The following is a 21,305-nucleotide window of genomic DNA, read 5'->3' as shown; positions in this document are numbered from 1 at the left end:
TCAAGAAGCAAGAGGGTCTTAAAGGGGAGAAAAGGTGTTTATTCAAAAAAAGAATAACTTGATAATGATGAAAAAGAAAGAAAAAAAATTTGAAGGGGAGGTTGGTTCGAAAACTTGTGTTCAGTCCTGCTTGTGTTAACACCAACTTTATAATTCCAAGCTCTTTTCTCCATGCAATAAAATCCAGTCTTGCTTCTTTGAGCTCAATGAATTATCTTTTGTGCTTTTCTTTTGTTTTTTCGCCTTTAGTTATAGATTTACGATTATTCATTCAAACTTAGGACTATTGGACCATGTATCCATTTCATAAATATAAAACATTTAATTTTAGTGGTTAGAACTTGTAACTTATAAACATATTAGAAACGTTAAACTTCATTATATATATATACATATAGATTAATCTTTTTTTAGTTGAGGACCATTACATATCTCATAAACATCTAAAGTTGGTTTATTTAAGGTAATAAAGTAATGTAGGATGAAAACAGAAAACGATTTTGCCACACAAAAACAAACAAACCTATGATGTACATTCTCAATCTCAACAGTCAACACAAACACAAACATAAACACATTCTAACTGTATAGATAAATGGTAAAATATTGTAGAGCGAGAGACAACAAAGGCCTCAACTCTTTTTTTTTTTTTAACCAGATGATCAATCATCTCTTCCACTCTACTGGAGTTGTCTTCCCTGCAAAACCCAAAACCAATCCAAGAAAAGTTAGCTGATATGAAACGCAGAAGATTTTCTTGCGAGAAATCTTTGTTTGGTTTGTTTAGGACACTAACCATTGCCTTCTCGGGATGAAAGAAGAGGTTTCTCCGTCTTCTTTCCGGTTTTGCCACCCGAGTTTGAGACTCTTGTTGGTTTAGGAGAATCAGAAGTGACTCTTGCATTATTACCTGAAGATGGTAGCGAGTAACGTCTAGTGGCTTTCTCAGCCCCTTGTTGCCTAGGGGAAGAAGAGGATTGTAACCTCAGCTTTGCTTTGGCAGATTTAGTCGCTTGCATATAGCTCGGTATTCCCGGGCTACTAGTCTGATTCCCATTATTACTCTCTTGACACTCGGCGGTTTGAGTAGCAGTAACTGAAGAACCCTTTTTCCCCGATTTCTGATTCTCCTTTCCAGCTGAATTCTCCTTGTTGTTTTGTTTGGGAGTTCTCTCTTCTTTCGCATCCTCCCTGTCCTCAGCCATTACATTTTCTTTGCTCTCTTCGATTTGGTTGACCAATGTGGAATCAAGAACTTCATTAGTTTCCAATGGTTCATGTGTGTGTATTGACTCATCAGGCTGTTCCACCACAGTCTTAGCCTTTTCATCCTTTTTCTCTTCATCAAAGTCATTCACAGGTTCTTCTAAAGCATGAGTTGGCTTCTCAATGTCCTTCCGTGGAACCGGTTGAGGTTGGATAGAGTTCTCAACTACAGGATTATGTACTTTCCTCAAGCCACGTTTCACTTTTTCTAGATCAACTTGAAGATTTTCTGCTGCTGGTGGTAGTTCTACAGATTGGCTCGTTGAGATTTTGCGGAAGCTGCGTTTGGGTTTCTCAAGCTCAAATGATGCCTGTGCAGCCGAGGGATTGTCAAGATTTGAAGCAGGGACTTTGCGGACACTCTTCTTCTGTCTAGCAAACTCGCCCTCGACTATCTGAGAATTGCTGGCAAACTTCTTCTGAGTTTTCCTGACTGATGCTTTCTTCGGTTGAGGAACTGGTTTCCAGAAGCAAGACGCTGACCAGTTCTCCAACCAGATTAAATTGGAAGAATCATCGGCGAGGTGCACAGGCATCACGTTTGGCGATGAAGCTAGAAGCTGATAAGAAAGAAATACAGCATCATTATCCACCAGCACCTTCTCAACTCCTAGTTTCAAACATTGTAATAGCCAAAACAAGCATACCTTCTGAGCAAAAGCATTGGCAGTTAGCTTCTTGATTCCCAGGTACGTATGTGTGTCAACAACGGAGTCATCAGGGAGTTTATTCTCCTGATCAGACAGAGAAAAAAAAAACAGTTGCAGAACAAAAGTTAAAAGCTATTCAGCAAGAGAAACCGAAATCACAGAGCAAGTGCGTGGTTAGTTACCAAATGCTCATGATTTAACTGGCATTGCCTACGAACTTCAACTCCAATATCAGAATGTCTGATCTCTCTTCCTCGAGCAAGTGCTTGCAATCTGACAATTCCCATAACACAGCACAGAGTCGACACAGCTTGCCTTCTAACCATGTGACCACGGATAAGTGCTTGTAGCCTTATTATACCTTTTAATGCCCAGAAAGCACGCCGAGCCTTCACACAGAAAGCTCAGGTCAGTATACAACCACACACAAAAAAAACATCAATAACTGTAAATCAAGAGCTTTAAAAATATTACCAAGTAGCCTCTAAAGGCAGCCTGCACAGTTGTTGCTGCGATCTCTTGCTGAATTTTGTCTGATTCGGATAGTGAATCATCAGGAACAGAAGCAGCATTTGTTGGTTGGACCTCAGGAAGTTGTATATCGTTCTCTGACACCTCTTCATTTTTTATATTCTGCGTCTCTACCATACCACTGGTATAAACTGTTCCATTTCCAAAAGATGGAAGATCCGAAACCACATCGGATTCTTCAACGTTTGAAATAACCACTACCTCTTTTCCATTCACAACTCTCTGCGTGTGATAACCATAAACATTAGAAACAGACAACACAGAGAAACGAATCCAGAAAGTTACACAAAAGAAAAAATTAAACAGAAAGATTGCAATACTGAAGTGAACACAAAAAAAAACTAATAAAGAGACATGTCATTTAACCACATTGAGAAATTTTAGTCCTCTACAATAATTTGACTACTCAAAATTGAAAATCAGTATGTTTTAAGCGTTACCTCCTTGTCTTTAGAACCACTAGATTTAGAAGGTTTCTTTCCAAGTAATACACTCTTTAACCACCTTGCAGGCTTTCCCATGATGTCCACAACCAAAATTCAAAACACCTGCGTTTGTCCGAGCAATCACAAAAGATTATGCTCAAACAGTCACAAAATACAGTAAACACAACAACTCTTTCATTTACCAAAGACTGCAATTTTGAAAAATTTCGGTAAGTTGTGTTGCATTCTAGAGCTTGGAAATGAAGAGATGCATAAGCTCTTTGTAACAGATCCATCATACTAAGTTCAATGGATCCAAATTCCGAATCACAGTCCGGCTATAAAATCGTTCGTTCATGAGTTAAAAATTTGTAATTTTTAATATATAAGTAGCTCCAATAATGAGATTAAATAGTAGATCACAATCATTAAGCAATGAAATGAAACAAGAAAGAGAAAGAAAAATATAATGATTGCCTTAAAACCAAAAAGATCAACAAAATTGCAATACGTAGGAAACTCCAGAAATGAAATAACCGAAACCGGATCTGGAACTCACCTTGCCAGTAAATGAATCTGATCTCAAATCCACACTATCTGATCTCAAAAATCAACAATAAAAAAAACCAACATAATAAAAAAAAGGTTAGGGATCCACAGTAGTCGAACTGTTTCGAGAAATGTCGGTCTGAAATTAGAGCAAGTGGCGGATCTCCTGTCTGAATCCGACAACAAACTAAGAAGAAGACAGCAATACCGTGAATGATTCAATTACAGGATTAGCTAAAGATGCCTTCCATTTGCAATCTCTCTACAGTCTTAAAGAGCAAAGTCTCTTCTGTGATTAGTTTCAGTGACCACCAAGAGAGAGAAAAGAAATATTTCTTTTATAATTTTAAACTTAAAAAAAAACTGCAACATATCTCCAAAATTCAAATCATGCACCGTTCGTTTAAAGCCATTGGATTTACCTTTTAGTACTATAAACAAAAAAAAAAAAAAAAGAAGAGCAAAACTCCATTCTCTGATACAGACCCAAACCAAAAAAAAAATCAAAACTTTGTGGGGAAAAATTGCCACCAATTAAGAATCAACAGAACTGAGAAATCATAAGTGAGATAATAAATAAACAATTTAAGAAGGGCGAGATATTTAGGAGTGGGTAGTCCCCAGATTGCAGTTTACTTTAGGAACAAGTGTAATAACTCAGCTGCGTGACTACAAAGCATTTTCGGATAATTACATTTTTGCCCTTCTTCTGCAACCTGGTGATACGTTAGCCGTTGGATCGTGCGGCGGGTTCTTGTGTAGGCCGTGTGGCTGCTCGAACTGTAAAATGATCGTCTTTTAGATCTGTTATCCCCTGCCTTGGCTGGACTTGTGTTTGCAGTTGCACTAACACAAGAATATTAAAGACTCAAGAGAGAAAGAATCATGTAATTTCGTTTGGCCAAGTTTTTTGGTGTTGTATCGACTATTGATAAAGATTTGATTATAAAAAGAAAAAAAAATGATTTAAACCATGAAAAGACCACTTAGTTAAACTCAGGTTTCAGTAGGCTTTGTAGTGTAGCCTAATTGGGAGTTGGCAATTTGCAGAGATGGATGACAAACTCTCAAAGATAACGACCAAAAAATTATACTTCATAAAATAAGATGAACTGAAACTAGAAAATACAAAAGGCACTGGAGAACAATAAAAAGGTGAAACAGGGTTGATTCAAACGCCATCAAGACTGAGAACTGTGGAGTCTAGTTTCGGGCAGCTCCAAGTCTCAAACTTTCAGCCACATTAGCCACAAAACAGCAAAGTTTTGATTCTGAAGCTAAACCATCTGCTACTTTTGCAATAGACTTTAGCTCTTCATGCAAACCCGAGTACAGAACCAGAGTAGAGAAGTTCTCATCGATAATAAGCCCCAAACATTTGGTTATGTCTTCGAGTTTAGGAACCCAGTCGCATAGTTTCAAACCGAGCATGGAGGCAGCTTCAGGGCATGGACCGGCTTGAGGGAACCTCTCGTACTTCTTCATCCATTTAGAGAGGTACCGAATGAAGCTACTCATCTCATTGCCACTCAACTTACTGACTGCAGATGCAAACATGACTTCATCAACATTCGGCGAAGCTAACAAGTAATGAAGGCAAAGCTCAGAGGGTGAAAACCCGTCGTGAGCAACCATCAGCAAGACCGAAGCCTCTTCAGCAACTTTAGACTTCTTTGATAGCTCTGTGTTGCTCGCCTTTTCAATAGCCAACAAAGCCTGGCTGTCCCACTCTTCTCTTACCTTGGCCATACAGTTAATTGCTTCCTTTGACGGGCAAAGAAAATACTTCAAGATCGAAAGTAGCTCAGCTACCCCAAGATCTGAGACTTGTTTGAGCACAACGCAAAGCAAATCAGACCGGTGCTTCTCAACAAGGTTGCTAACTAAATAAGAGTTCAAAGAATGATCTACCAAGGAGTTTGAAATCAAGGTTTCCGCTAGCTCCCACATTTCTAGACGAATAGACCCTTTCAAAACTAAACCAGACACATCTCTACCCATCAGAAACCCATTCTTCTCCACCAAATCCTTCAACTCTTCCTCCCCAGCCTCTGAGTTCCCAACTTTCTCACCAATTTTCTCAAGAAACTGCTTTAACATTCTGACAAACTCACTTTTGTCAAATCCATTGGTATCCTTCAGCTTCCTTTTCAGCTTAGATGAAAAGCTTTTCCCCAAATCGATGACTTCAGCATCTCTTCCCGAGATTTCCCACCCAGAGATTGAATTGATAAGGGTACCAGGATTAGGGTTTTCTAGCTTCGGTTTCAGATTCGCAAAGATACCGTCGTTGCTAAGAGGGAATGGGAAATCGGATTGCGAGTCGACTCGATCCTGATTCGCTACGGCGTTGGAGATAACTTCGAGTAGCGTCATTGCGAACAAAAACAATCAAATTTGATCCAAAATCTGTAAGAACAAAGAGAACCCATAAACACAAAACCATTAATTTCGTAGATTACGCAAACAAAGGTTTCAAAGAGAGTAAATATCTAAAACGAAAAACAGAAGAATTCCAATGGAGATTACTTCCAAACAACAATCTAAGTTTTACCTTCAGGAGGAAATTCTAAGGTTGAATAAGTAGCTAAGGCAATAGCTTTCGGGATTGTGTAGAGAGAGAGTAAACTCGAATCGCCAAGACTCGATCTTTGAGGTTAAAGAGAGAGAGAGAGATGTAAGCCCAGGGAAAGGCAAGGAATTAGGGTTTAGGGTTTTTGTTAATTGAAACAGTGCTTCTGTATTTTTGTGTGTTTCCAAGTATACCCCTGTATCCGCTTACTTTTTACATCTGATTGGATTTAGGCAGCGACGGATTTAGCTGATGTCAACGGAGTCCTAATTGTACTCTTATTTTTTTTGCGGAAATTGTTTTATTTTTTTGGGGCCAGTTGTAGAAAATGTTTAGAATAAAATGAAACAATTAAGACAGGAAAATGAGCTTTAAAACTTGGTCAACAGGTTGACTAATTATTGTAAAAATGTCAATGGCATATACATAACTCTACGCAACCAGCAAAAGTTCTTAGATCGTGGTCCACTTAAATATGAAGTTGTTAATATTAATCACATGTAAATAATCACACACAAAAAATCATTATGTTGATGAATTTATGAATTACAACTCCATAGTCATATACTCATATTTATGTTTAAGTTAAGAGTGTGTATTATATATGACTAATTAATTAAATGCCAAGTCTGCCAACCATTTGGAAATATTCTAAAAGACTTCGTTAAACAAAGAGACGAACTGCTAAACTTATATATAATTATGCAATTTGACATTGATTAAATTTTCATTTGGAAATTTGTTTGCAACAAGTCATACATAGACTTTAAAATTGCAATATGATTAGTTAGATATACATATATATATATATGTGTGTGTGTATAGCCATTTATTTAATATTGGTCTAGATTTACAGTTTTATAAGCATTACAAATCTACTTGTTAGTATAATTTTACAAACGTATGACTTTGAGATCATATTTTGGAGTACTTAGACACACATGTTTTATTAATTACCTTGAATTATGTAACTATTACTTTTATTTTTTTTGGGAGTTAAATTCAGAATGTTCGACCTATATAGTCGGATAATAATTAATGTCTCATAATTCCACTCTTACGCACATGAAGTATGTTTTCTTTTGTCAGTACACATAAAATTATTACCAAACGTTCTTTTGCATTCGGATTCAGGTCCAGCAAAAGTTATGTGATATAAGTGTATATATATATATATATTATATACGTGTGTTTATTTTGATAAAAATAAGGTACATATACAATTATACGTACAGGTTAAAAAAACCAATAAATTAGATCGTTTGAGATAAACTCGTAAACATATAATCAAGAAATTTCAACGTTGTTCTTTAGCAGTAACGTCGGCCGGTGGGTCCACGATTTCGGCTTCAAACCTTAACAGTGTTTATTTGTGAGACATTTTTGTGTATAACATTAAGCGTTGAAGTTGAATATTTCTCTTCAAGTTAGTCGACACTATCGATCCACGAACAATATTCTACTTTTCTTTTTTCCTAACAAATCGGATGCACAATTAATTGTTGTTTTGTTAAGTACGTGTGTTGGTATTTGTTTAAAAGAGAACGAACTACTTAATACTATCTATAATCCCATTTCAATTTGGTCGTACTTTGTTATTGTAAATTATTTGGTTAGTTTCAACTGGATTGGCTGTTGACCTTTCAAGATTTCAGAGTTGCGTGCTTGTTTTTCTGATGGTTTGAAACATTAACGCTGCCAATAAAAAAGTATACATAGAAATTGTAAACATATTTCGTCTAGTCCATTTAAGTACAACGTATTTACTTTGTTAGTCTACAAAACTCTTTTAAACTGATATTTACTAATTTATAATTGTGTAATATCATTAAACCAAACTCTTTCATTTGAATTTTATTTTATCATATATTTATTATATATACGCTATTGCTATATGCTTATGATAATTTTTTGGTAGATTTTTTTAATATAGAAATAATGTTCTATGAATATTAATATAGTAAACTTGCATATTTTTTTATTATTTAATTGTATAGTCAAAGGATGTATAGGTTGCATATATAGAAATCAACAGTTCCCAAAAGAAATTATGAGAGCTTACAAAAATATATCAAAGGAGAATAATGGAGAAGGAAGATTTCTTGAGGAGTTGTCATAGAAGAGAAGAAAGCCATGAGGAGATGAGAAAAGCTGATTCGTCCCACGATGATTCTCATCAAGAACTCGATGATAATATGAGATTCAAGGTATCATTTTTTCCGTTTTTGTAGAACTTTAAACTAATGATATGCCATATATACATATGCATTAATCAATCCTTGGAATTACATCCTTATATTTTAGAATCTTCTCACATGCATGAATTGTCTTGAGTACTCGTCTGTTCTTTATCCAAAACCATTAATCAAGGAAGCTTAATTTTAGTTTTAAAAAATTTAGTTAGCTAGATCTTCGAAACTCTTATCATTTTTGTCTTTTTCTGTTTTAATGTTAAATTTAATTTGGTGAAGTTGCATATCTTTTTCCAAATTAATTAGAACATGTCTAATATACATATACCAGAGAATAATTTGCACATATATATCAGCAACAACAATAATTATGAGAAAGAAAGTAAACACTATGTATTGGATTTTAAGGCATACATATCAAATCAAGGAGAGATTACCCAATATTCAGTAGATATTTGTATATTTAACATATTTCTATTAATCATACATTATAAATGTATTGATGAGATCAGTTGGACTCAACCAAAGTCGAAATGGAGGAGGCTAAAGAGGAAAATCGAAGGCTAAAGTCATCATTGAGTAGGATAAAGAAAGAGTTTGAGATCCTTCAAACACAATACAACCAATTAATGGTACAACATGAAGATCGGAATAAGTTCTCATCAAAAGGCCATCATCAAGACGAAGACAAAGAAAAGATTAGTGAGCGCGAAGAGCTTGTCTTATTGAGCCTAGGTCGACGGTTAAAATCACCGGTTCCAAGTGGCTCAATGACGAATAATGAAGAAAACAAGAAGGATTTCATGGATGAAACGGGTGATGACAAAAAAAATGATGATCATGAAAAAGGTAGTGATCAAGGGATTCGTATGGGATTTGAATACAAGGATCTGAGTAATCCTAATGAGAAGAAGGAGATTGACCATAATCAACAAACGTTGCCGTTGGAGATTAGTAACAATAACAAAATCCCATCAGAGAATAGTTTTGGGTTTAAGAATGATGGAGATGATAATGAAGTTGAAGAAGAGCTTTTGCCTCAAAACCTTATCAAGAAAACTAGGGTTTCTGTGAGATCAAGATGTGAGACACCGACGGTTAGTACATTTTCTTCACATCATTCAACTAATTCGAAATGTTAGTATTCATTTTAATTAATTAGTTGAAGAGTAAAACTACACTATCATTTGTAGTCTTTAAGCTTTTAGTTATTTTAGAAAGGCAAACTGTTAAAATAGTTAATATTTTGAAAACAAAACTTAATAGTCTCTTTTGAAAAGAAAAAAAAAATATACAAAAAAAGTATTTAATATTTGACTTTCGCACCCAAAAGTCCAAAACAAAAAAAAAGTTTTGACTTTTTTTTTCTTTTTTTTTTCTTCTTGGGTTTGTGTTTGTGTAGATGAACGATGGATGTCAATGGCGGAAATATGGTCAGAAAATAGCTAAAGGGAATCCATGTCCTCGAGCATACTATCGTTGTACCATTGCACCTTCCTGTCCTGTAAGAAAACAGGTAATAATAAAACCAAACCAATAATTCCAAATATTTACAAAGAGAGACAAGACATATGCATGTTATATTTATATATGTTGTCAAAAGCAATCTAACATTTAAATTAATCCCTTATTTAGGTGCAAAGATGTTCAGAAGACATGTCTATACTTATCTCAACATACGAAGGAACACACAACCATCCACTTCCCATGTCAGCAACCGCCATGGCCTCTGCCACGTCGGCCGCAGCCTCCATGCTCCTTCCCGGAGCCTCCTCCTCCTCCTCCTCCTCCTCCGTCCCAGCCGATCTTCATGGCCTTAACTTCTCTCTCTCCGGCAATAACGTCACTCCAAAACCTAAATCACATAATTTCCTCCAAACATCTTCTCCTTCTTCGTCAGGCCATCCCACAGTCACCCTCGACCTCACAACTCCCTCCTCTTCGCAGCAACCGTTCTTATCAATGCTCAATAGATTCAATTCTACTTCTAGTAATGTCTCAAGATCTAATAGTTATCCTTCAACCAATCTCAACTTCTCAAACGCCAACACATTGATGATTTGGGGTGGTGGTGGTGGTAACCGTAATGAGCAATACCGTGCAGCTTACGGCAACATTAGCACTCATCAGCAACCACCTTACCACCATATGATTCAAACCCGAACCGCCGGGTCATCTTTTGACCCATTTGGAAGATCATCTTCATCTTCTACACGTCCTATACAAACCAATCTGGATTATGTTGGAAATATTACTCATCAAATGCAATCTTTACCAGCGGAAACAATCAAGGCGATCACGACAGATCCAACTTTCCAATCGGCTTTGGCGACTGCTCTATCTTCTATCATAGGCGGCGATTTAAAGATGGATAATGTGACTAGCAATGAAGCCGAGAAGAGCCCTTAAAGACAATGCTCTATATATATACCCAACACATTCATAAATGGGTTAGTTTTACGTATTAGTTTCCTAGTTCGTCATCTTTATTGTCTCCTTTACACTTTGTTCTTTTAATTATATATAATTATAATTTGTTGCTGGAGTTTATGGAACATGTGTACATAAGCAAATTTTTTGTTTTGTTAAAGGTGTACATATCAAACGTAGAACGCATAAATAAAACCTGAAAAACCTTTTAAATGTGGAAGCATCTTAATTTGGCTTTCAAGGATAGATATAAAAACAAAAAAAGTTCATGAGTGTCTCGAAAACGTGTGTAAAGTTCAATCTCCAAAATAAAAACAATGTGCAAATTCCAAAGTAGGTTTCTTATTCTTTAAAAATTTAATGCTCGAAATCTTATGTGCTATAAGTTTGATCTTCAGTTTATATATAGATAATAAATTGTTGAATCTAGCTATTGTATATCAGTATATAGTAGCTCGTTTATGTTAATATTGTAGTATATTTTCCTTAAGCTTATAATGGTTGGTGCAGTAAATGAAACGGAAAGATGATCAGATGAGCATAGTTAACAATTTCGTGTGAGGCACTTTTCACTTTGTTTTGGAACCAAATATTCGTGAGATAACTAGTGTTTCACGCTACGTGCCTGGCCCGTAAAACTTAGGGCTAGTAATAAGGCCCAATCGGCCGAATCATATTTTTTCCGAATTCACTATTTATCAACTATGTGAATTTGAACTCGAATGATGACTTAATAGTCAATAATTTTACTAACATAAACCACTATATTATATCATGGTTATGTAATCCTCGATTATGTTGACATGTTTTAATAATCATGTTCGTCTGTAAGTCGCTGCGACACAAGAGAGCGATTAAAAAAAAAAAAAAAAAACAGAAATAGAAGCATAAATCTCAAGTAGGTATAGGTACAGAGGTGTCGCTATATGATAATGGCGACGTCATGGAAAGCAAAATTTCTTGCAGCTGCAAATAACAGCGGCTAAAACACATAACTAACTAGCAAAGTAGCAATGTCACCGGCTGGCGTTTATTTTCAGCGGCCGCTTTAATTTACTAAGTTTATTTTTGTCTTCATCGTAGCCTCTCTCCTCTAACACAGAAACAGGGCCAATATATGTTTTTGTCGTGAATTATCATTTCAAACAAAAAGCAAAAAGTTTTAATCTAAAGGTGGTCCATTTGACCCGAGTTTATATTCGAATGGTTATAATTCGGAATTAATGTTGAATATATAGTATATATATATATATATTTACAGTCATACAGATATGTGTGAACTGTACGAGATGTTGACCAAAAAAAAAAAAAAACTGGTCCATCCAGTTGAATTGTATTATTTTGTGAGGTGGAAAAAAGCTTAAAATGTTTTGACTGGAACACTATTTGATCACATGTGATATTCTTTTAGCCACTACAACACAAATCATTAGTGTGCAAGCAACGTTCTAAATAATGGACTTTGATTTGCTGACAACTTTGATCTGGTGCCAAAATAAAATATATAGGAATGATTGTTACCTTTCCAAGAAAAACATGTTTCCATATCTGTATGAATCATGTGGATTCCCGTCAAAATCGAATCGTCCCCAATCTCAACGAATTTGCACCTGGCTCAAGTTAGGTAACGGGTTATCGCTCTTATGACGTTTGTTTTTGTTTAATTATCATCTAATATTATTATAATTATAATTATTACATGAATGTGATGTTTTTTTTTTAACTAGGAGTGATCTGTCACCGTTGAATTTTTTTTTTTAGGGTATAGTCGTTAAGTAGACATAACACAAGTTAAATAAAAGTGTTAGATAATTTTACGTTTGAAGAAAAGTGTTAGATCTTTAAAAAAAAAAAAAAAAAAGAGAGAAATGTTAGACAATTTTACGTTTTAAGACAATAGATTCACGACTTAGAAGCATTATTATCGCATATACTGAAGTGGGTTTCTAAACCCAAAAAATTAGTTAAATAATGGATTCAACCCCAAAAGCAAGTGGAATCGATCATTATTTTGGAGTTGGCGGAACCGGTTCTTCTCGGGCACGTAGTATCACACATACATTGGACAGAGTAAACTCTCGACTAAAATTTTCTTTCCTCGGGCAAATCACATTTAATTTTATTTTATTTTAAGAAATTTTACAAAGGTTTTACCAATAATCCATTAAAACAAAACATTTCTTAATATGAGTTCTTATTCAATAACTAATATTAAAAAATACTTAAGAAATTCATAATGGGGTTTTGGGATAATGATGGTCTAATAATTTTTTTAATAAATAATAACTTTTTAATAAATAGAAGTCACTATTGCACTTTTGCACTACCATTTAGTTTTATAATTTTATTAAAATGATCTTGGTGATTAATTGAGTGTAACAAAAGACAAACACAAACGATGGTGGCGTTGAATCGTTGATGTCTATTTGTTTTTTCGAAACTAATCTAATTAAGCACGTAATCCTTCATATTTGGTTTTCTTTTTAATTGTGACCGACAGAAATGTTGGCTAAACTGTGTGGAATGTGGTCATAGCAATTAGCCAATTACATTACTGGACGATCGAGTTTACCTGTTTACGTTTGGATTTCCTACGTATCATACATGGCCGTTGCAAATAGGGTCGTCAAGATAATTAACATGTGGTTATAACTAAAATGGAAATAATTCAAACTAAATCCCCATTTTCAGCCCTTTTTTTGGTTTTAGCCCTTTTTTGTTTTACTTTCATATTTATGCTGTTTTTAAGTACTGTCGATGAAAAATGATTATAATGGTAACGTAGTATTATAATCTTGAGCATTATGTAATTTATGTTATATTCTTTTGAACTGCTGTTGCTGCATCATTTGTTTTATCAAGTAAATGTTTTTTTTTCGTGGATAACCAAAACATAGATATCCCAAATATTCATTAATTTAAAGAGACATTCAAATTATATTTGTTTTAGATTAACACAATATATATATATATATATATATGTGTGTGTTATTTTAACGTATGACTAATCTCGACGTTATATTTGATATAAAAAATTGTGAAACTAACAGATATTAAATTACTGGGTCAAAAATTAGTGATCGGGTGGTTCACATACACACGGTGGAACCAGACCATATCGTGACGGAGTTGTGCATTTGGCCTTAACCAAAACCACATATTGATTGAGAGTTTTCAATTTTATCATAACCTTCCAAGAAATCTTTTAAGTATGGGTCGTAACCGATTTTTATTAATATTTAATTATTTTGAGGCATTCTAATATATATAGGGTAATAATTTAATCAAAACAAAACTATAGAGTAATAAAGCAAATAATAGGTCTTTGGTTTGAAATAAGAAAGATGAAAATGCAAACTTATGAGAGACAACTTGAAAGGAAGGAGACAAAGAAAAATAGTATGAGAACCGTCAATGATTGAGTCTAGTAGTTGTGAAAATCATCAAACGCAGATCACCACCAACCCTTTCTCACAAAAAAAAAAAAAAAAAAATTTGAATGACCACGACAATACCAATAACACGATATATTCGTGTTAGTTGTCGTATTTTCATGTTCCACGTCGTGTCGTTCCTTTTCAAGGTGGCATGTTTTTCTTACAATTGTACGCTCACAAGTTTTCTTTGTTTTTTTTTTTTTTTTTTTGCCAAAAACACAAGTTTTCTTTGTTTTTCACAAGATTTTCTTTAAACACAAAATTCTAAATTTAGCCTGTGTTTTCCGGAATCTCTTAATTAAGCCATCAGAATTCTGTACGGTGAAGGCTGATTCGTATACCATATTTTCAAATATTACGAACTTGCTTTTTTTCCAAACTGTTTCGTTTATTCCGTATAACCAATTTGTATAGAGAATCGCAATTTCCTAAGGACTATATATATATAGATGACACACATAAAAATGACAAAAGCAATACAAGTTATAAAAAAATCGCTAAGTTTAGTGAAGGCTGTGTAGAACCATATTCAAATTCAGATTTCTAAATTCGATTGTTTGTATCTTGAACTAAAATGTAGTTTGACATCGTTACTTCCCACCCGTGGCTCGGAGATAGTCATAGCTTGGAAATGACTAATGTAAATTTTTAGTAGTAAATAATTTGACTCTTTACAAGAATCTCCAGAAGAATTTATTTGAGCTTATAGAATATGTTTTATCCATTCATCTGTTAGCAATAGACAATAGTCAGCGAGTCCGATTAAAAAAAAAGAAGGAATATTCGCCTGGACCTAGTGGCTGCCGATGAGTCTGTGCCATTATCATGTCAATCCACATAAATGCGTATCGTTAATTTCAAAGAAATTTTAGGGTGCATGGTGCCCTCCTTCAGATAATTCAAACAACGAATTATTGAGGTGGAGCATCTACAACAGTTGCGGAGCCCACAAATTTGAAAGAAATTCTTAAATGCTAACAATAAATCATAATTAAATTGATATTTTGTTTTCCTTATAATCAACAAAATACAGAAAAGTAATGGATTTTATACAGATAAAGAAATTTAATCAATATAAATATGGGTGATTGTTTGTTACGAAGCAAATCTATAATTGTCATAACAAAAAAATTACAAGTAAAATTATGATTTATTGCATAGCTATTTGACATTTATATTTTTAGTTATTACAGATATTTTTATTTATTTTGCATTGGACCCGAAAATTTTACTACCCGGTCAACAGAAAAGGAAGAAAAAAAAATCAGCTGAAAATCAAAATAATAGAGGGCAGTTTTGTTCTGAAAAACACTCGAGGACTAGAGAGGAAAACTTAATTCTTTACAATTTATTTTACCCTATGAGGACATAAGATCATGAATCTGAAACGTTGTTTGAAGGTTATACTTTTACTAGAGATGATTTATGTACCCGCCAAGTCTATTTGATAAAGAATGAGTGATGGTCTAATGTGAATGTTGTTGTCTTTGGACTTTGGGACCTAATCCATAGATCAAACGACCAACTAAAAAAACTTCCCTTTTTTCATTGCAATTTTATTATTGGAACATAACCAAAAATACAAAAAACCAGTGGACCGGTGAAAAGCCGAATCCCTGGAGACAATATCCAACTTTGAACTTTTATTATTAGTGTTTTTTTTTTGTGCCACTGTAAATATCACGTGGCAATGGCATTATATCCGATTTCTAGGATTTGCCTCATTCAAATGTATATATGATATATAAAAATGGATTCCATCACCACTGTAATTTCCTAAGAAAATAAATTTTTTTAGAGATTAGTATAGCATTCCTTTTAGGATTTGCTTCATTCAAATGTATATATGATATATAAAAATGAATTCCATCAAAATTGTAATTTCCTAAGAAAATTAAACAGACAGTTTTACAACAACGTCAATAAAAACCGAGTAAAAAATCCATTTAAATAGTGAGTTGCCTAAGAAATTTAAAACAGACACGCAAAAAATCTATAGAAATCAAAGCTGTTTGAGAAAACAGACACTCAAACACTGAATTTACTGAGAAAATTTCATGAAACCGAGAAGGAGATTTAACAAAATATGGGCCCCATTTCACGATCAAGATTAGTTTAATTTTGTTCTTGCATGCGAGAGTATCAAATATCTTTATATATATATTCTGAGAAAGAGATACCAATACAACATCAACTCTCATTGCCTTACACAACAGATAACACCATCCTCTTATTAACCTCCCTAGTCTATAATGGCTTCGCTTCAATGTTCATCATATTTCCTGGGCACAAACCTTAAAAACCACAACTCCAATTCGATATTCCAGTGTTACTCGCCTACCTCATTCACCAAATTATCCTCTCGTGTCTCTCGCCAGGTAATTTGTCCAATCTATAATCAGTCACCATTCTGTTTTTCCTTTTGTTGTGTGCGTCTATTTTTACGTAATTACTAATTTGGAAACCTTCTGTGTGAAAACAGAGGTTCCTACACTGTTCGCTTTCCATGAACGGATGTGAGGCTGACCATAAAGCGCCACTTGGCACAGTAGAGACAAGATCTCTATCGACTGTTACGTCTCCGGCAGCCGCGACGGAGAGGCTGATAACCGCCGTCTCTAGTCTTAAATCCCAACCGCCTCCGTTCTCCTCCGGCATTGTCCGCTTACAGGTACGTAATAATTTTCTCCATTTTGTGCAAATCCGAAATTTGTTTTTTGGGAAAACAATGAGCTTATGTGTCAACTTGAGATCTCGCATTGGTAAGTGTGATATTGCCATTTCGTCATGTCAGTTGAACAAATCATTGAATGATTTTTTTTTTAAAAAAACATTATTGTCATTTATAAGTTAATAAGTGTTAACCTACTCATACAGAGAGGGTCCGGTACGAAATATTCTGCATAATTGAGTCAATTTCTCTGTTTTATATACAGAAATTATTGTAAAAATTTAGAAATTACCAAAAAAAAGTTTTTTTTTTAATTCCGTTCTTCTTCGTAATGGATCTCAGACTATGAAGCATGAAACGATCTCATGCTTAGCTAGCACCCATGCCATAAAACTCCAACAATACGAAATGTCGCATGACAAAGATATTGATTTTTAAAGTCAATGTTTTGATGAGTTTATTTTGAAGAATAATATCTGCCTTCAAGAAAAAACCGTCTCGTGGGATACTACTCGTAGTGCCTTAAAAGAGAGAGAACATTAGCGACTCTGCTTTTTCTCTCCCGCGCAAATTCAAAACAAAAAACCCTAACTTTCCGATACCCTTTGAAAATCTTGTGATTACGTAGGTGCCGATTGACCAGCAGATCGGAGCAATCGATTGGCTCCATGCACAGAATGATGTTCTTCCTCGCAGCTTCTTCTCACGTCGCAGTGACGCTGGCCGTGCAGATCTTCTCCAGGACTTGGCGAGCGAGAATGGGATCGGATCATCTGATCGTAATCCGGTCAGTGTTGCTGGAATCGGGTCTGCTGTATTCTTCCGTGATCTCGATCCCTTCTCTCATGATGACTGGAGATCCATCCGCAGGTAAATTTTCACATTTACCAGCAAAACTCGGGATCTTCATATAAAGTTTGAATCTTTATGTTGTTTATCTCTTCTCTTTCCCCTGTTTCTTGAAAGGTTTCTGTCTTCCAAGTCTCCTCTGATTCGTGCTTATGGTGGGCTTCGATTTGATCCCTACGGAAAGATCGCTGTGGAATGGGAACAATTTGGCTCCTTTTACTTTACAGTTCCTCAGGTTTGAGAATTTTTTGTTTCTTTCTTTTAAAACCATGGAAGTCGAGGTTTTTGTTACTCATGGCGGCTTTTGGTTGATGATACTACAAATGTAGGTTGAGTTTGATGAGTTTGGAGGAAACTCAATGCTGGCTGCAACTGTTGCTTGGGACGATGAGCTCTCATGGACGCTGCAAAATGCCATTGAAGCACTTCAGGAGACTATGCTTCAGGTTAACCATTTTCTTGAAAATAAGCTCTGCTCTGCTCTCTACTTGTGACAAGATATATCAGTAAAAATTTATTTGGGATGATCTATATAACTATATTATATATTTGGTTCTATCAGGTTTCTTCTGTTATAATGAGATTAAGACGAAAATCTCTTGGAGTTTCTGTTGTTAGTAAGAACCATGTTCCCAGTGAAGGAGCCTATTACCCTGCTGTAAATAGTGCTCTGGAGACTATAAAGGCTAAAAATTCACCCCTAAGCAAGGTACTCAAGGAACCATATCATTTCTCTTTTCTTTTATACATTTATATATTGGTTTTCATGAATCTGATGATTTTGGGAATCAGGTCGTGCTTGCACGCAGCAGCAGGATCATCACGGATACCGACATTGATCCTATTGCCTGGTTAGCGAGGTTGCAGGTCTCTTTTCTTCCCTCACACATTCTTTTTTTGAAAGCTTATAGCAATTTTGAAGTGTTGAAAATCTCAGTTTACTTATGAATATGGCAGTGTGAAGGACAAGACGCGTACCAGTTCTGTCTTCAACCGCCCGGTGCACCAGCATTCATAGGGAACACGGTAGGTTGCTTGTTCTGCTTCGTTGGCACACTTTGTTGTTTAACTCATGCTATGATTGTGCTGCTGAGAAAAGATGTGAGATCAAGTGTTGGCTCTGACATACATCTTTGTGGTTGTGGAGCAGCCTGAGAGACTTTTCCATAGAAAACATCTCGGTGTCTGCAGCGAGGCTTTGGCTGCAACCAGGCCTAGAGGTGATTCAGGGGCTCAGGATATGGAGATTGAGCGTGACTTACTAACAAGGTCAACTGTTTTTTCCTTTGAACACTTATGGGATGATGCATGTTTAGATATTTCCAGATATATGTACTGATATTATTTGAAAATGACATTTGCAGTCCCAAGGACGATCTTGAGTTCTCTATTGTGCGAGAGAATATAAGAGAAAAACTTAAAGTAAGTTCAAGCATGCCTTTAGTTTGCGTTCAATTAGCTTTATTTAGCAGAATCTTAATGTCCATGATTTACAGAATGCTAAAACGTGTTCATCTAGAATGTTTTTTTTTCTTATAGTCTTCTGAGTGATTTCCTCTCTTCTGCTCTGCAGACCATATGTGACAGAGTAATTGTGAAACCGCAAAAAACAGTGAGAAAACTTGCAAGAGTGCAGCATCTATATTCTCAATTGGCAGGGCAGCTTAGAAGAGAAGATGACGAGGTTAGATTACTATTTGTCATGATTTTAAAATCTCACGATCATCTAAGTCACTTGACTTTTGTTGTCCAGGTTATTTAAAATAGATATCAGTTTCGTACACTCAAATATGTTATATTCTCTTTCAGTCATCTTGCCCACTGAGTGAAGAAAGCCACAATTTCTCTCTTACCCCAAAAATATGTTTTGTCTCATTTTTTCAGTTTGACATCTTAACTGCTTTGCATCCAACGCCAGCTGTTTGCGGATGTCCAGTAGAGGAAGCAAGGCTTTTGATTAAGCAAATTGGTATAATATGATTTGACTCTTCTTTTTTTTTTCTAGCACTAAGTCTTTTCGGAAAAAGAATATCTCTTGCTGAAGAAGCTATCTCCTCCTAATAGATGTTTATAGTACTCGATTGGGTTATGAAAAGTATGCTTATGTACTGAGATGTGATACATATTCTTCTTCTTCTTTTTTTTAGAGTCATTTGATAGAGGAATGTATGCTGGACCTGTTGGGTTTTTTGGTGGTGGAGAGAGTGAATTTTCTGTAGGCATAAGATCTGCTTTAGTCGAAAAGGTGAGCTTGTTTACTTATAACAACTTTCCTCAGTGTAGCAAACTGGTCATTTCGGTTAAGTCACTGCATCTATCTGATCGTTTGTTGTGTTTCCCAGGGTCTTGGAGCATTGATCTATGCAGGAACAGGAATAGTTTCAGGAAGCAATCCATCCTCAGAGTGGAACGAGCTTGAGCTTAAGATCTCTCAGGTGAGAAATGCTGTAAGAATGTTGTTAACACAGTCAAAATGCAATTTCCATGTCTTTATGAAATCTCAAAATGTTTGTGTTTCTGCAGTTCACAAAGTCACTTGAACATGAGCCAGCTTTGCAACCAATCAACTAAAGAAAGGCGAATTGAGATTGTGTTTAGTAAAGTAAACTCTCTCTAATAAAATTACTTTGTATCATTTGGTTTCTGGTGTTTATGTTGTAAATAGAAGTAAAACCAATGATGCTGCATCAAATTTAAATCTTCTTTTAGCTAATATGTGTTGTCCCAATTTCGAAATTTCTGACCAAAAGAGAAGCCATTAAACCAACAAGAGGTCTGTGAAGCACTTACGCACGTTATGATCCAACGCTGACGTATATTTCCACCTTACAAGAAAAAATGACAAATTATTTTAAAATTATTATGACAACAAAAGATAATAATAATAATTAAGGCTCCAAAACAAATCTGTTTCACTATTTTAGACTTTTAGTTAACAAAGATCGAACGTAATCAGATTATCAGTAGTGCTAATGGACAGTTACTTCCAACGTCTTGTTCTCAGAACGTGACGGGTTTCTTTTTAGTTTAATTATGGGCTATCCCAATGGAAAGGGATATGATTTTATCAATAACAAAAAGATGGAACCTTTTTGTTCCCCTTATAAACTAAACTATGATCACAAACTCAATTTGCATTTCCTCCTTCCATCAGTCATATTCTTTTGTAGTTGTTCTTACAATCATATCTCACTATAAAATTAAATGCTTTATTCTTCTAGCAGTATTAAAGTCACCTCTTACTATGAAATTAATATAAATATTCTTTGACCCATCACTTCAAAAAGGGCAATGCAGTATTTAGACTTTTTTTTTGCTGATATATACTTTTGTTCTCCAAACTAAAATGGAACACAATGAGTTTTTACTTTAAGCATTAATAGAAAAGTTAAAGATAAATTTCTATTTCAGTCATTCTTACAACATAGAGAGATATACACGTAAAATATACACGTACGTGAACCACAGTCGGAAGATATTCCAAAAGAATACGGAAAATTAAAATACAACTTACCCCAGTGTATCTCAGATTTATCAACATTGTAGAAAAGATGATTTTTGATCGCAATGATCGTCTCTTTACTTCTCCTTTGCACGCTTAAATGTTTATTTTATCTATACAATATATCAATAGAGTCCTAAGAAGAAAAAGTAACGTTAACGAGGAGATTCCCTTTTCATGGTATTTGAATTTTTGAAGTCCAAATTTTGTCAGCTTTGTTTCATTCAACTA

At 34.9% G+C, this 21,305-nt stretch overlaps 4 protein-coding genes across 4 annotated transcripts; 2 read left to right on the top strand and 2 right to left on the bottom strand.

Annotated features, from left to right (window-relative positions):
• Window positions 1-442: 442 nt before the first annotated feature.
• LOC18993030 (protein IQ-DOMAIN 31) lies at window positions 443-3,917 on the bottom strand. Its single transcript, XM_006416496.2, has 8 exons — window positions 3,630-3,917; window positions 3,432-3,469; window positions 2,888-2,995; window positions 2,391-2,669; window positions 2,099-2,305; window positions 1,914-2,000; window positions 797-1,826; window positions 443-698 (listed from the first exon to the last, which is right to left on the bottom strand). Exons 3-8 carry the CDS (start codon window positions 2,966-2,968, stop codon window positions 667-669), a joined length of 1,716 nt encoding a protein of 571 aa, XP_006416559.1. The 5' UTR covers window positions 2,969-2,995; window positions 3,432-3,469; window positions 3,630-3,917; the 3' UTR covers window positions 443-666.
• Window positions 3,918-4,495: 578 nt separating this feature from the next.
• Window positions 4,496-6,106, bottom strand: LOC18993029. Its single transcript, XM_006416495.2, has 2 exons — window positions 5,976-6,106; window positions 4,496-5,830 (listed from the first exon to the last, which is right to left on the bottom strand). Exon 2 carries the CDS (start codon window positions 5,795-5,797, stop codon window positions 4,625-4,627), a length of 1,173 nt encoding a protein of 390 aa, XP_006416558.1. The 5' UTR covers window positions 5,798-5,830; window positions 5,976-6,106; the 3' UTR covers window positions 4,496-4,624.
• A 1,937-nt stretch (window positions 6,107-8,043) lies between these two features.
• LOC18993028 (probable WRKY transcription factor 61) lies at window positions 8,044-10,633 on the top strand. Its single transcript, XM_006416494.2, has 4 exons — window positions 8,044-8,200; window positions 8,698-9,282; window positions 9,588-9,701; window positions 9,821-10,633. Exons 1-4 carry the CDS (start codon window positions 8,078-8,080, stop codon window positions 10,592-10,594), a joined length of 1,596 nt encoding a protein of 531 aa, XP_006416557.2. The 5' UTR covers window positions 8,044-8,077; the 3' UTR covers window positions 10,595-10,633.
• Window positions 10,634-16,259: 5,626 nt separating this feature from the next.
• Window positions 16,260-20,264, top strand: LOC18993027 (isochorismate synthase 2, chloroplastic). The gene is made up of 15 exons (XM_006416493.2): window positions 16,260-16,430; window positions 16,535-16,723; window positions 17,352-17,593; window positions 17,690-17,807; window positions 17,902-18,018; window positions 18,135-18,281; window positions 18,365-18,439; window positions 18,530-18,598; window positions 18,723-18,841; window positions 18,937-18,994; window positions 19,146-19,256; window positions 19,457-19,541; window positions 19,720-19,817; window positions 19,915-20,007; window positions 20,096-20,264. Exons 1-15 carry the CDS (start codon window positions 16,305-16,307, stop codon window positions 20,141-20,143), a joined length of 1,695 nt encoding a protein of 564 aa, XP_006416556.1. The 5' UTR covers window positions 16,260-16,304; the 3' UTR covers window positions 20,144-20,264.
• Window positions 20,265-21,305: the final 1,041 nt, after the last annotated feature.

The sequence above is a fragment of the Eutrema salsugineum genome, unplaced genomic scaffold (assembly GCF_000478725.1).
Source record: "Eutrema salsugineum unplaced genomic scaffold, Eutsalg1_0 scaffold_5, whole genome shotgun sequence".
Classification (NCBI taxonomy): domain Eukaryota; kingdom Viridiplantae; phylum Streptophyta; class Magnoliopsida; order Brassicales; family Brassicaceae; genus Eutrema; species Eutrema salsugineum.
Note: the sequence above shows the minus strand (reverse complement) of the source record. Positions and strands in the feature narration are given on the sequence as shown.

Bases quoted from the DNA above. Each gene is read 5' to 3' on its own strand.
- LOC18993030 (XM_006416496.2), bottom strand. From the start codon at position 2,968: ATGGGAAAGCCTGCAAGGTGGTTAAAGAGTGTATTACTTGGAAAGAAA. The intron at 2,670-2,887 runs GTAACGCTTAAA...TATCACACGCAG, and splicing joins GTGGTTCTAAAGACAAGGAG to AGAGTTGTGAATGGAAAAGA. The intron at 699-796 runs GTTAGTGTCCTA...TGGGTTTTGCAG, and splicing joins TTCATCCCGAGAAGGCAATG to GGAAGACAACTCCAGTAGAG.
- LOC18993029 (XM_006416495.2), bottom strand. From the start codon at position 5,797: ATGACGCTACTCGAAGTTATCTCCAACGCCGTAGCGAATCAGGATCGA.
- LOC18993028 (XM_006416494.2), top strand. From the start codon at position 8,078: ATGGAGAAGGAAGATTTCTTGAGGAGTTGTCATAGAAGAGAAGAAAGC. The intron at 8,201-8,697 runs GTATCATTTTTT...TGATGAGATCAG, and splicing joins ATGATAATATGAGATTCAAG to TTGGACTCAACCAAAGTCGA. The intron at 9,283-9,587 runs GTTAGTACATTT...GTGTTTGTGTAG, and splicing joins CAAGATGTGAGACACCGACG to ATGAACGATGGATGTCAATG.
- LOC18993027 (XM_006416493.2), top strand. From the start codon at position 16,305: ATGGCTTCGCTTCAATGTTCATCATATTTCCTGGGCACAAACCTTAAA. The intron at 16,724-17,351 runs GTACGTAATAAT...GTGATTACGTAG, and splicing joins CCGGCATTGTCCGCTTACAG to GTGCCGATTGACCAGCAGAT. The intron at 18,019-18,134 runs GTTAACCATTTT...TGGTTCTATCAG, and splicing joins TTCAGGAGACTATGCTTCAG to GTTTCTTCTGTTATAATGAG.